Genomic DNA, 13,733 nt, shown 5'->3' with positions numbered 1-13,733 from the left:
TTGTACATTTCATGTAGACACAATAAATCCATCAGGTATGGAGCAACAAGCCAAACATCTTTCTAACTTTACTTAATGTCAATAATTTTTTCATAAGCGGGAAAATAAAACAAAACACTTGAACACATCTTTAGGAAATGCTTTCCATGAAGCTTGTTTGTTCAAAGGGGTTTTCTATTAGGGGTAATTACTGCCTCCACACTTGGTGACCTCCATAACTGCAGTTATAAAGAGTTTGGAGTGAAATTTGTGGTGTTGTCTGGGCAGGAGAAGGTGTTGAAAACAATTAGTACCTCCCATTGGAAGATTAACTCTGACTGAACTAGCCTTTATTGACCTTTTTAGGAGATGGATAACCTGGGGCTCCAATGGCTGAACATGAATCTGGAGGATAGACTCGAGAAGAGCACAGGAACAAGGTCAGGAATTTGGTCTGAGAATGTTGTCACAAGAAATAGAGATGCAGGGACCGGATATCAGCCATATCATCAAGTGAAATTATTACAGTTTGTCAAAATACATTTTAGTTGACTAAATGTGTTCATCAGCATTTTGGTTAGGCATACGCAATCTGTGTTCTAGATGGCCATCACAGGGACCAGTCTATGTGCTATCGTAACTGTGCTGAGACCATCTCCTCCATTACAGGTCACCTCCGCTGTGTGTGTTGATGCTAGACTGCCTTGTTTAAAAAGGGTTCTGGGTGGGTATTGTCATTATCCTCGTTCGTTCGTGTGTGTGTGTGTGCGCGCATGTGTGTGTGTGCGCGAGTGCATGCGCGTGACCGTGTGCCCCACAAGACAGTAGGCGTCTCTTTCCCCCAGCACACACAGTGGGAGGTTGATCCGAGGAGCCCCCCATCCACCATCATGTTTGGGAAGATTTAGTAAGAATTGGATGGAGAGAAAATGCTATTTCTTGCCAGGATGTCATATTACAGCTCCCCTGCACATGAAGCCTAGTCCTATAATGAAGCCTAGTCCTGTAATCCTGCAACAAAATCCCTAATGAAAAACATGTTGCAGCCAGGTAAGGACCTACCTTCAAGCCAGCATGAGGCTTGGTTTGTTCAAATCATTTTAGAAGTTCAGACAGAAACTTAAGTTAAGTTAATCACACATCCAAAAGAAAACCTCTTAGCAGACTTCTCCTGAGAGAGACTCATGCACAGTATAATACAGGGCCTATTAAAGTCAAGCTAATTGATAAGATGAAAACCAGTACTTCCCATTTCTACCACCACACTCATGATATCTATCTGTAGTTTCACAACTGAAGTATTTGTTCTAGAAAAAGAGTTGTTTAGTCTTATGGGAGAAAACACTAAAACAGTGCTGTCAATACCTTATAAAAGCAATACCTTATAAATGCCTTTGACGATTAGAGCACTGGCCCACTTTGCTATACTTTACATCATCAAAACTACAATTTGAACTAGGTCTTTTCATTATGAAAATACACTGGGGGAAAAATGATATCTGACTTGAATTTAGCATGTATGAGCAACATCATTAGGACAAAAACAATAACCGATTAAAGAACAAAAATGGCTATACTGACCTATAAAACTGGCAATCAACCAAACGTTATATCTTCCTCTCTACTCTTAGGGGAGAGTAAGAGAGTGAATCTGAATCTTAGTGCAACAGCTTACAACATCTGGACCTTTTGCAACAAGATTTCTGGACTAATGGACTAAGACAATGCTGTGCATTTTGGGGCGTGTGTGTGTGCAGGTCTAAGTGCACGTGTGAGTGTGTATATGTTCACAACTTCAGGATGTTCATGTGTAAATGCACCTCCCATTGGAAGATTAACTCTGTCTCAACTAGCCTTTATTGACCTTTTTAGGAGATGAATAGCCTGGGGCTCCAATGGCTGAACATGAATCTGGAGGATAGACTCGAGAAGAGCACAGGAACATCTTGTTAATGTGTTGCAGATGCTGCCGCCTGAGCTCCGCTCTACTCTTAGCCTGAGACATGCAGCCAATCTGGCAGACTGAAACCATGTGTCTGCTGCAGATATGTAGGCATAACTTTACTCTGGTAATGGCTCAGGAAACTTCAATCTGTCCAGTGAGACGCAGACCCAGGTTATCTCTGATAGGGGTGGGGCTAGGTGGTACCACCATGGTGGTATTAGCAGGGTAGCTAACATGGCACAGTGGATGAGGATCTGTGTGCAGTAGGTAGCTGAACCGATATGGAGAAGCCCACGCTCTTATAAACGGCTAAATCGGCACAATGATGCATAGGTCTACTTGACTGGCACTATAAGGTCAGATTGATTTAGTCCACAGAGCCAAATTAGAGATACGCGTACTTACTGTTGTCATGACGTTGGCCTGATGGTAGGTTTATGACAGTCATAAATACCTCTTTCCCTCTTTTTCCTCTCTCTACCCTACTGATGTTACATTTGCAAAACCCTTGGTTAACATAGAGATTCTGGGAACATCAGAAGGTGGGGGGAAATGAACTATATTCTGGTAATCCGACCAATTGAACATATGCGGTGGTACTTAATGAATATGATGTCAGTTCGGTTGTCATCTGAGACATTCTCATCAATGATAAGATGACATAAACTATACAGTGGAAAGTCTACACATCAGAGTTATCGGATTCACGTGGAATTGTTGTTCAATTTAAATGTTTGAATATGAAATTATTCGTGATGGGATGAAATGTGATTTTAGCTTCTAAAATGTGAGATTTGGGTTTTCATAAGATAGGGCTCTGCTCAATCAGTGGCCCGCCCCTGTGAAGGGACATGCGCGCCCTCCTCTCCCTTCCTATAAAAGCCCTTGAAGACAATATAACCTCCTGTTCCGAGGATGTGAGGACGACGGTCTGATGTCAGAATGGTTCAGATAATAACTACAGAATGAAGCCAACATCAGCGTGAGCTTTGGTTGTGAATGGTATGAACTTTGAACTCTTATTCACTACAGAAGTGATACCTCCTAGCCGTTGAGTTAGCAACAGCCGCTGTAAACGAGGGTTAGGAAGGAACAGACAGACTATCCCGTCTACCACACAACGACGTTACTACAACGTCTTCAATTTACCAGCAGAGACATTCTTCAAAGGACAAAGGACTCGTTGGGCAACAAGGCCTTCCATCTACCACCAACCTACCGAAGCGCAGCTCAGAGTAAATATTTATTGCATTTTCCTTTTCCAAATGGGCGGTAATTTAGAATGCATAAGATACTGTATTTACGATAGCACAGCTTCGCCCTTTGTTCCTCAGTCTTTCCGCTCTTTCACTCAAACTCAGCCCCTTTTCTTTTGTGTAACAAGCTGTCATATCTGTTCCGCCCGCTAGGGACGTTTACCTTTATGACGTAATTTGTAATCAAGTTATGATTTAAATATGTGTATGTGTAATTCTGTGTGATTAGTTAGGTATTTAGTAAATAATTAAACCCAATTTTGTATTGCTGATTCAACTTGTTAGCCAAGAGTATACTCTGTCATCTAAGAATTTACCATTGTTCGATGATCCGGAAAGGATTTGAACATTTATGGAACTAGGCCACACGTCTGGGTTAAATCAACATTATTGGAGGCCGCTGATAGGAATCTAAAATAGAATGACGCTTTCATTTTGATTCAGCCTGTATAAAATTGAAAAGCAGATTACATAATATACCAAGCTTATTGTACACATTTTTGGAGTGTTAAAGACAAGCATTATTGTGTGTGTGTGCTGAAGATTCCCCGCCTCCGTGTTGTTCGCTGACGTAGTCAGCGGGTAACGTAAGCGAACACATTTCTGTATGAGGGCCGAGAAAGCTAATTATAGACATCTGAGAAATAGAGCGTTTGGCCATACGCAGGGCTATTTCTGCCTGGCGCATTTCAGACGCGGGTAGGCTCGGTCATTATTAATTTCTCGAGCGAGGACAAAAAGCCAGCCGATTGAAATTCAGGAGATATAAGCTTGACCAACGATATATATATATATCTCTGTCTCTCTCACGAGAAGACCAAGGTGCATTTCGTTGTTTGCGCGTGTTCCGGTTAAAACATCGTCAAAAAACACCGAAAAGGGTTTGAACATAATACGTTATAAGAAAAACCTTTCCCATGCCAAGGTAATCCTATGTGCTGCATTTTCAGGCACAAAGAAGGGTTTAGCTAAAGCTAACAAGGGAAAGTAGCCATTTTGTTTTCTTGTGCTACGTTGAAATTCCTCCGCCTTGCGGAACGGAAGTCCCGCTCCGGATAGTTCCGTTTCATTTCCTGACACGTGAAGGAAATGCTATAACCACTCCCCAACCACATCTAATTAAGTGGATGGGTCACTATTGTCTAGACATGTACACATGTTCATGAAATACAATAGATGGCTGTAATCACCCGCAGACACACTTGGCTAACTTGATGGATTATGTAATCAGCTGGCGAAGTGGAGTCTTTTGTTTAGACATGTAGTTAGCTAGCTACACAATAAACCGGCATAAACTCATACTACTCCCAACACAAACATTGTCATAGCTGTAGTATAAATCTGCAGGTAGCTAAACAGCTAACCAACTAGGTGTAATGTTAGCTAGCTAACATTAGGCTATAACTAGCAATGCAAATTATATTACTACACAGATCATACACGTAAAGTTAGCTAGCGAGCCAGCAAGCTAATGTTCGCTAGCTAGCTAATAGTACGCTTTGACTTGATATGAAAATGACTTTCTGACAAAAATAGAAACATATACAATCTGGAAATGTATCTGTGTGAAATCACTGACTGCTGACGTGTGCCCAGGATATTCGTTCATGAAGAATTATTCATGTCACACTCAAGTCATTACTTATGCTATCCAGACGGATATCAATGTCTTATCCAATTGAACTAATAAGTGTAAATCTGGCAATTTACATTCTGAAATAGACATTTTAAATAATATCCAAATTGATGAGTTTTCTAAATAAGACATTTTTCCAAACTAACCTAGATGAAGCAACTTCTCAGGTTAATTAAAGTTTAATTCCCAAATAGCCTATACAGGTCTGATTTATCATTAAATTTATAAATCAGTCAAATTTGGTTTTTGCAAAAACCATTCAGTAATCCAGTACTGAAAGAAGCCCCGCCCCAGCGCGAATCCCACGTGGCTTCGGTCTTGTGTTGAATGTTCCCAACATTTGATCTACTGTTTACACTTATGATATCCAATCAATGGAGATTGTATGGATTATCGTCTCATTCAATTTAATAAGTTAAATTGTTGAACATAACTTAATGTTCTTCCAATCAAATGAGACACTTTTAAGCTACTCATATTAACCTCAGGTTAATTCAAGTTTAATACCCAGATAGCCTACCCAGGTAGGATTAATCATTGGCATTGATTAATTTATTCAGTTTGCTTTTGCATATTCATTCACGTTCAACTTCCACATTACTGGTACAGTACTGATAGTTCGTCAACATCTATAAATAGATTAAACTTGTCTTTGCATCAGCTTCCAATGAATTCCAAACTTTGAAAGAAAATAGCAACATTTTTCCTTTCAATTTTTCTAATAATGTGCAAGCTATCAAAGGAGGTGGTCACCACTCCTCTGCTAATTAGTGAACCTCCACCCATAAAAGGATTGATCTCTGACCTCAGCAGCGATACCAACCCTAATTATGCCATTAGCGAAAAAACAGCCGAAATTGCGAACGCTCTCCAAAATCAACCATCAGGCTTTGTGACGGTTCTCCCTACTTTTGTACTGATGTATCGCCATAAAAATGCGGCATCGGTCCAATACCACAGTGTACAGCTGATGCACGTGCCAGACATGGCTAACATGAGGGGACATGAAAACATTCTGCTAGTCGAGGAACTGCATTTGAAATCTGAATAATTAAAAGTAATTGCAAATACTTATGACGATGAACGAGCACAAACTCTTGAACAAAATCGTTGTCAAGAACAACTCGATTTAGCCCAAACTAAATACGATGTAGTCCACTCCAAACTAGATCAAAAAATGAGAAATAGAATTGAGTGCACTTTAGAGAGCCATGTTACACTGTTACAGAGAGACATTTATGACTATGTGCTGCAGTAGAAGGAAAGACTCCCCTATCCGTTAGTGGAATTAGGTCTGAGAATGCTGGCACAAGAAATAGAGATGCAGGGACAGGATATCAGCCATATCATCAAGTGAAATGATTCCCGTTTGTCAAGACAAACTAAATAGCTGTAGACTACTGCAGAACAAGGACAATACAGTATAACAAACAATCTCCCATGTTGAGTTTGTCAACTTGTACAAGCATTTACTCTATAATGTATCTCTGCTTGATATCTGTGCGTCTGAATACAAACACCACTACATCTCTCTGGCTTTCATTGACTAAATGTGTTTGTCAGTTCTTTGGTTAGGCAAACACAATCTGTGTTCTACCCTGGACTGTAGGTGCCCCTGCTCACGGTCCCTAAGGGAGTTTCATATGCAAGACCTCACCTCCCAGAGATGTGTGTGTGTGTGTGTGTGCAATCGTCTCTTTCCCCCAGCAAACTCAGTGGGAGGCTGATCTGGGTGCCTCCTGTCCACCACATTAAAAAAATGTGGGGTTCAACAAGGGTTCTTCTATGAACCCTAGGGTTCCTGGCACTGAAAATGCCCCCCAAAAGGTTCTTCCAAGAATCCCATATGAGGTGGGGTTCATCGAGGAACCTCTTTAGTTGGTGGGGGTCCTTGCAGGAACCTAACTGCCCAACTGAAACATTTGGATTTGAATTTGAAAGGACAGCAGGTGCCGGCACAATTTAAGATAAGGTTTGGTTCTTGTATTATCTAAATTAATATTGTTTTATGATGACACCATCTACCTTTTCATATTGTGCAAAAAGAAAAAGGACACAATTCAATGGATATCAATCAACAGAGAGGTAATAATATGTAGGCCATTAGAATATGTTGAAGGCTAGCTGTTTTGGGTGAAGATGATTGAACTGCTCACTTTTGTGTCTTTGTCTGCAGGTATAAAGACACGGAGGCACACAAAGGTACAGTACCAGTCAAAAGTTTGGACACACCTACTCATTCAAGGTTTTTTTCTTTATTTGTACTATTTTCTAGAATAATAGTGAAGACATCAAACTATGAATAACACATATGGAATCATGTACTAACCAAAAAAGTGTTAAACAAATCAAAATATATTTTAGATTATGGATTCTTCAAAGTAGCCACCCTTTGCCTTGATGACAGCTCTGCACACTCTTGGTATTCTCTCAACCAGCTTCAACTGGAATGCTTTTCCAACAGTCTTGAAGGAGTTCCCACATATGCTGAGCACTTGTTGGCTGCTTTTCCTTCACTCTGCAGTCCAACTCATCCCAAACCATCTCAATTGGGTTGAGGTTGGGTGATTGTGGAGGCCAGATCATCTGATGCAGCACTCCATCACTCTCCTTCTTGGTCAAATAGCCCTTACACAGCCTGGATATGTGTTGGGTCATTATCCTGTTGAAAAACAAATGATAGTCCCACTAAGCACAAAGCAGATAGGATGACGTATCACTGCAGAATGCTGTGGTAGCCATGCTGGTTAAGTGTGCCTTGAGTTCTAAATAAATCATACAGTGTCACCAGCAAAGCAACTCCACACCATCACACCTCCTCCATGCTTGAGGTTGGGAATCACACATACAGAGCTCATCCATTCACCTACTCCGCGTCTCACAAAGACACAGCGGTTGGAAACCAAAAATCGCAAATTTGGACTCATCTAACTCTGGCTCTTCCTTTCCTGTGGCGGTCCTCATGAGAGACAGTTTCATCATAGTGCCTGATGGTTTTTGCGACTGCACTTAAAGAAACTTTCAAAGTTCTTGAAATGTTCCGGATTGACTGACCTTCATGTCTTAAAGTAATAATGGTCTGTCGTTTCTCTTTGCTTATTTGAGCAGTTCTTGCCATATATGGACTTGGGCTATCTTCTGTATACGTCCCCTACCTTGTCACAACACAACTGATTGGCTCACACACATTAAGAAGGAAAGAAATTCCACAAATGAACTTTTAACAAGGCACACCTGTTAATTGAAATGCCTTCCAGGTGACTACCTCATGAAGCTGGTTGAGAGAATGCCAAGAGTGTGCAAAGCCATCACGTTTCAGGAGAAGAACCCGATGCAGACAGTGTCGAAGTAACAACAGTTTATTACTAGAACACGGGGCAGGAAAAACGACATGTCAAGGGCAGGCAGAGGTCAATAATCCAGGGTGGTGTGACAAGGTACAGGCAGAATGGTCAATACCGGGAAAACAAGAAAAAGACAGGAGCAAGGGGAAAACCGCTGATAGGCTTGACAAACAAAACTAACTGTCAACAGACAAACAGAGAACCCAGGTACAAATACACTGGGGATAATGGGGAAGATGGGTGACACATGGAGGGGGGTGGAGAGAAGCACAAAGACAGGTGAAACAAATCAGGGTGTGACAAATGCAAAGGGTAGCTACTTTGAAGAATCTTAAATATAAAATATATTTGGATTTGTTTAACACTTTTTTGGTTACTACATGATTCCATATGTGTTATTTCATGGTTTTGTAAAGTAAAACCCTTGAATGAGTAGGTGTGTCCAAACCTTTGACTGGTACTGTATGTCCATTAGTATTGGTATGTTATGCAAATCACATCCTCCTCCCTTACCTCTTCAATGAAAATCACATAGGCCTCTACATTATGGACAATGTATGCGTATGAAAACCATAATCAAACGTTTTTTTATTCACATTTACCATAAAAACCAAGGTATAAATACGGTTGTGTTCGTTTTGTTAATCATCTGTATAATTACTATTTTTTGGATTCATAGACATCACTCTCCCTTCTGCTTTTCCACAAAAATCATAATAAACACTGCCAACTAAAATACGCTCATGACATCTCTCTGTAGTTTCACAACTGAAGTATTTGTTCTAGAAAAAGAGCTGTTTAGTCTTATGGGAGAAAACACTAAAAACAGTGCTGTCAATACCTTATGAAAGCAGGCACGTTTCCAACTGTGCATTTGGCGATTGGAGCACTGGCCCACTTTGTTATACTTACAGCTACAATTTTAACTAGGTCTTTTCATTGTAACGTCTGCTTCCAACTCATACTCTCAAACATGTAGATCCCCTGAACGCAGCTCACTCTCCAGCTCCCAATCACCTGAATTCTGATCACCTGTTCACACACCTGTATGCCATTTACACACACTATTTAGTTCAGTCCATTGCATCCCATCATTGTGAGGTATTGTTTGTTTTTGTCCACGGTCTAGGCGGAGCGCTGTTTAGGGCCATATTAGTCCTCCTGTGTATCATAGTTTTTGTCCATTTTATCCATTCACGAACATTGTTTTTTTTTCTATTTCCTGCCTGTACTTTTGCCTATCAGATTTCCTGTCATCAACCTCTTGCCTGATCTCCCGGACTACGTCATTAGCCATTTTCCTTGCCTGTACTGTTACCTTTTTGGATTCCCTGTGTATGACCTTCTGCCTTTCCCTGGACCCAGCTACCTGCCTCCTCCTGTGGTCCTTTACTAAATAAACACCTGCTGCGCCCTGTGCTTGAAACAAGCACTCTGTCTCCCATCATACTCATTACAAATACACTGGGGGGAAAATGATATCTGACTTGATTTTGGCATGTATGAACACATAATAAGGCCATAAACAATAACTGATTAAAAAAACTAAAATGGCTACACTGACCTATAAAACTGGAAGTCAACCAAACGTTATGCCTTCCTCTCTACTCTTAGGGAAGAGGAAGGGAGTGAATCTGAATCTTAGCGCAACAGCTTACAACATCTGGCAGGGAACCACCCTTTGCAACAACATTTCTGGACCAATGGACTAAGACAATGTTGTGCATTTTGGGGCGTGTGTGTGTGCAGTTCTGAGTGCACGCGTGAGTGTGTGTTATGTTCACAACTTCAGGTTGTTCATGTGTAAATGTGACCGCTCACACATGTGTATATGAGTAAAGTCTCTAACTCAGCACCGGGTTGACACTTCAAATGTGGAGAATGGAGCTTGTGCCTGTCCTGTAAAAATAATCTTTCCAATCCAAGCTTACTCCAGTTTCTGTTGGACTCTTGGGATATCGTATCAAAGTTCGGTACCCCCATCCTGAGAAGTGTGTGGATGTTAGGGTGAAAGGCAACGCTATGGCAACAATTACCAAGTAAGCTTTAAAGCACCTGACATTTTACAGCTTGTCACGCTAGTTACGGTATATGGGGCTTTAGGTTCAACTGCACCCCCAACTCTCAGCCCCAGCTCTCAGCCCTAACCCTCAGCCTGAGGTAAGCGCCAGCTCTCAGCCATAACCCTCAGCATGAGGTAAGCGCCAGCTCTCAGCCATAACCCTCAGCCTGAGGTAAGCGCCAGCTCTCAGCCTTCTATGAGAAGCATGGTTGTCAGTTGTGACATTCTAAAAGTATAGCGGGGTAAAGAAGATAAATGAACAAGGGGACTGGGGGAGAGCCCCACTGTGTCTGAGCTGTGACAGACCTTCCTCTCACTACGAGGACCTATACTTTGTGTGACACCACTGCTTTCCATCAACCACTAGCATGAGAGCTTGACAATTATGGAAACAAATCCAGACCAAGTACCAGAAGAAAACCTCTTAAATCACATGGCTTTGAATGTGGAGTTCTGATCTTTTCCTGGTTGTAGCTAATGAAGAGAAATGTATTTCAGATGTTTGTAGCTGTCACTTTAAGAAGAACACCGTTCCAGCTCTCATCACACCAAAATGGGTTTAATGATGTCATAGAGAAAGAATAATATTTCCTGTGTGAGGGAAGAAATTGAGGTTTGCGGGTTTGTTTTCTTTCCCTGCTTGAAAACACATTGTGGTTTTATTGAAATTACCTGTCAGTGGGGGTGTGAGGGCGTATACTGTACAACGATACGACAGGCCCACTCAGTACAACCAGGCCTACTAACCAGTTTGCCCATGCTTCAAACTCGGTGGATAAATGTTTTGTTACTTATTATTTGGTGAGGTAAGCCATATTGAGTGGTTTGGATACAGGAAGAAACCTGTAAAACGTCACGCTAATAACTGCTTCAACATATGAGGTGACCATTCCATGTACAAGTAGAGCAGAGATTTATGCTTGTTGTGGCTCGGTCCATAAAAATAGTTTATTTTTCTGTTTGATCCACTGGCATCCCTGTTTACAAGTGGGGTCTGCCAGGTGAGAGCCTCCAGCTACTGATGTAAATGAGTAATGAACTCACTAGACTGAGACCAGCATGTGACTACAGCTCTGGTGCTGAGTTTTGGAATGTGTTGTGATGGAGTAAACAGCATTCCAAAGCAAAACAGAGAGGGAAAAGGCCTCAAAAGACCCTCTGCACTCCTTCACCCCCCGAAGGAGTGCAGAGTTAGTGAAAGTTGATTGGTAGGTCAGTTAGGGTTAAATTCTATAGCCTACCTGGGTTTTATTACAACCTATTCCAATAACTCATTTTACGATGCAGCAGTGTCAGCGATATGTACACAGATAACAATGGACACCATCATCGACCAAGATCATTTGGAGGATGAGGAGGGATCAGCAATCCCATAACTCTTCACTGCTCACTGGTCTCACCTGTTTTTTCACCACGGTCACCTCGGTCTCCCTTCTCGCCCTTCAGTCCTCTGTCTCCTTTGTCACCTTGGAAACGAAAGACAGACAACAAAATATTGTGTTACGCTCAGTGGCAGAATAAGAAGTAACACAGATGAATACACTGCTCAAAAAAATAAAGGGAACACTAAAATAACACATCCTAGATCTGAATGAATGAAATATTCTTAGAAAATACACAAATCACACAAAAATTATCAATGGAAATCAAATTGATCAACCCATGGAGGTCTGGATTTGGAGTCACACTCAAAATTAAAGTGGAAAACCACACTACAGGCTGATCCAACTTTGATGTAATGTCCTTAAAACAAGTCAAAATGAGGCTCAGTAGTGTGTGTGGCCTCCACGTGCCTGTATGACCTCCCTACAATGCCTGGGCATGCTCCTGATGAGGTGGTGGATGGTCTCCTGAGGGATCTCCTCCTAGACCTGGTCTAAAGCATCCGCCAACTCCTGGACAGTCTGTGGTGCAACGTGGCGTTGGTGGATGGAGCGAGACATGATGTCCCAGATGTGCTCAATTGGATTCAGGTCTGGGGAACAGGCGGGCCAGTCCATAGCATCAATGCCTTTCTCTTGCAGGAACTGCTGACACACTCCAGCCACATGAGGTCTAGCATTGTCTTGCATTAGGAGGAACCCAGGGCCAACCGCACCAGCATATGGTCTCACAAGGGGTCTGAGGATCTCATCTCGGTACCTAATGGCAGTCAGGCTACCTCTGGCGAGCACATGGAGGGCTGTGCGGCCCCCCAAATAAATGCCACCCCACACCATGACTGATCCACCGCCAAACCGGTCATGCTGGAGGATGTTGCAGGCAGCAGAACGTTCTCCACGCCGTCTCCAGACACTGTCACGTCTGTCACATGTGCTCAGTGTGAACCTGCTTTCATCTGTGAAGAGCACAGGGCACCAGTGGCGAATCTTGGTGTTCTCTGGCAAATGCCAAACGTCCTGCACGGTGTTGGGCTGTAAGCACAACCCCCACCTGTGGACGTCGGGCCCTCATAACACCCTCATAGAGTCTGTTTCTGACCGTTTGAGCAGACACATGCACATTTATGGTCTGCTGGAGGTCATTTTGCAGGGCTCTGGCAGTGCTCCTTCTGCTCCTCCTTGCACAAAGGCAGAGGTAGCGGTCCTGCTGCTGGGTTGTTGTCCTCCTACGGCCTCCTCTACGTCTCCTGATGTACTGGCCTGTCTCCTGGTAGCGCCTCCATGCTCTGGACAAAACGCTGACAGACACAGCAAACCTTCTTGCCACAGCTCGCATTGATGTGCCATCCTGGATGAGCTGCACTACCTGAGCCACTTGTGTGGGTTGTAGACTCCGTCTCATGCTACCACTAGAGTGAAAGCACCGCCAGCATTCAAAAGTGACCAAAACATCAGCCAGGAAGCATAGGAACTGAGAAGTGGTCTGTGGTCACCACCTGCAGAACCACTCCTTTATTGGGGGTGTCTTGCTAATTGCCTATAATTTCCACCTGTTGTCTATTCCATTTGCACAACAGCATGTGAAATGTATTGTCAATCAGTGTTGCTTCCTAAGTGGACAGATTGATTTCACAAAAGTGTGATTGACTTGGAGTTACATTGTGTTGTTTAAGTGTTCCCTTTATTTTTTTGAGCAGTGTATATAACATCATGCAAGTACAAAATTAAACTGAACACAAGTGATTCACTTGAAGAAGAACAGTATTACGTGTATGTCCCTAGAGAACCTTCCAGCATGCTACTTCTCTGAGCAGTGCCCTCTACGTCTGTCATGGTTGACTCTGGGTGGGCAGGGATTAGGCCTAAATATAGGCTATGGTTTGAGGTTTCCAAATTGCCTTACTGGAATACTTGGGAGACATGAGAGGGTCTTTTTGCTCTTGGTTGGGGGAACATAAAGTAGCTCTAAAATAGCCCCCCTCACCCTGAGAAGAACGCCAGATATACCAACCTCAGGTCTGAAATTAAACATTATCCCTCAGCTCAATTTCCCTTTGGATACCTTATTATCTTGTTAACCTGAATTGAAGCCTCACGAACTAAATGTAATCACCTTGTCATTAGACATA

The 13,733-nt window shown here is 42.4% G+C and overlaps 1 protein-coding gene across 1 annotated transcript in view; it reads right to left on the bottom strand.

Annotated features, from left to right (window-relative positions):
• The window catches only part of LOC109866243 (scavenger receptor class A member 5), a 48,908-nt gene that overhangs the window by 7,977 nt on the left and 27,198 nt on the right, over nucleotides 1-13,733 (bottom strand). Inside the window, exon 7 of the mRNA XM_020454794.2 lies at nucleotides 11,623-11,688. Coding sequence (XP_020310383.1) covers nucleotides 11,623-11,688 — 66 coding nt within the window. The remainder of the gene's footprint in view (nucleotides 1-11,622; nucleotides 11,689-13,733) is intronic.

Source organism: Oncorhynchus kisutch, linkage group LG21, assembly GCF_002021735.2.
Source record: "Oncorhynchus kisutch isolate 150728-3 linkage group LG21, Okis_V2, whole genome shotgun sequence".
Classification (NCBI taxonomy): domain Eukaryota; kingdom Metazoa; phylum Chordata; class Actinopteri; order Salmoniformes; family Salmonidae; genus Oncorhynchus; species Oncorhynchus kisutch.
Note: the sequence above shows the minus strand (reverse complement) of the source record. Positions and strands in the feature narration are given on the sequence as shown.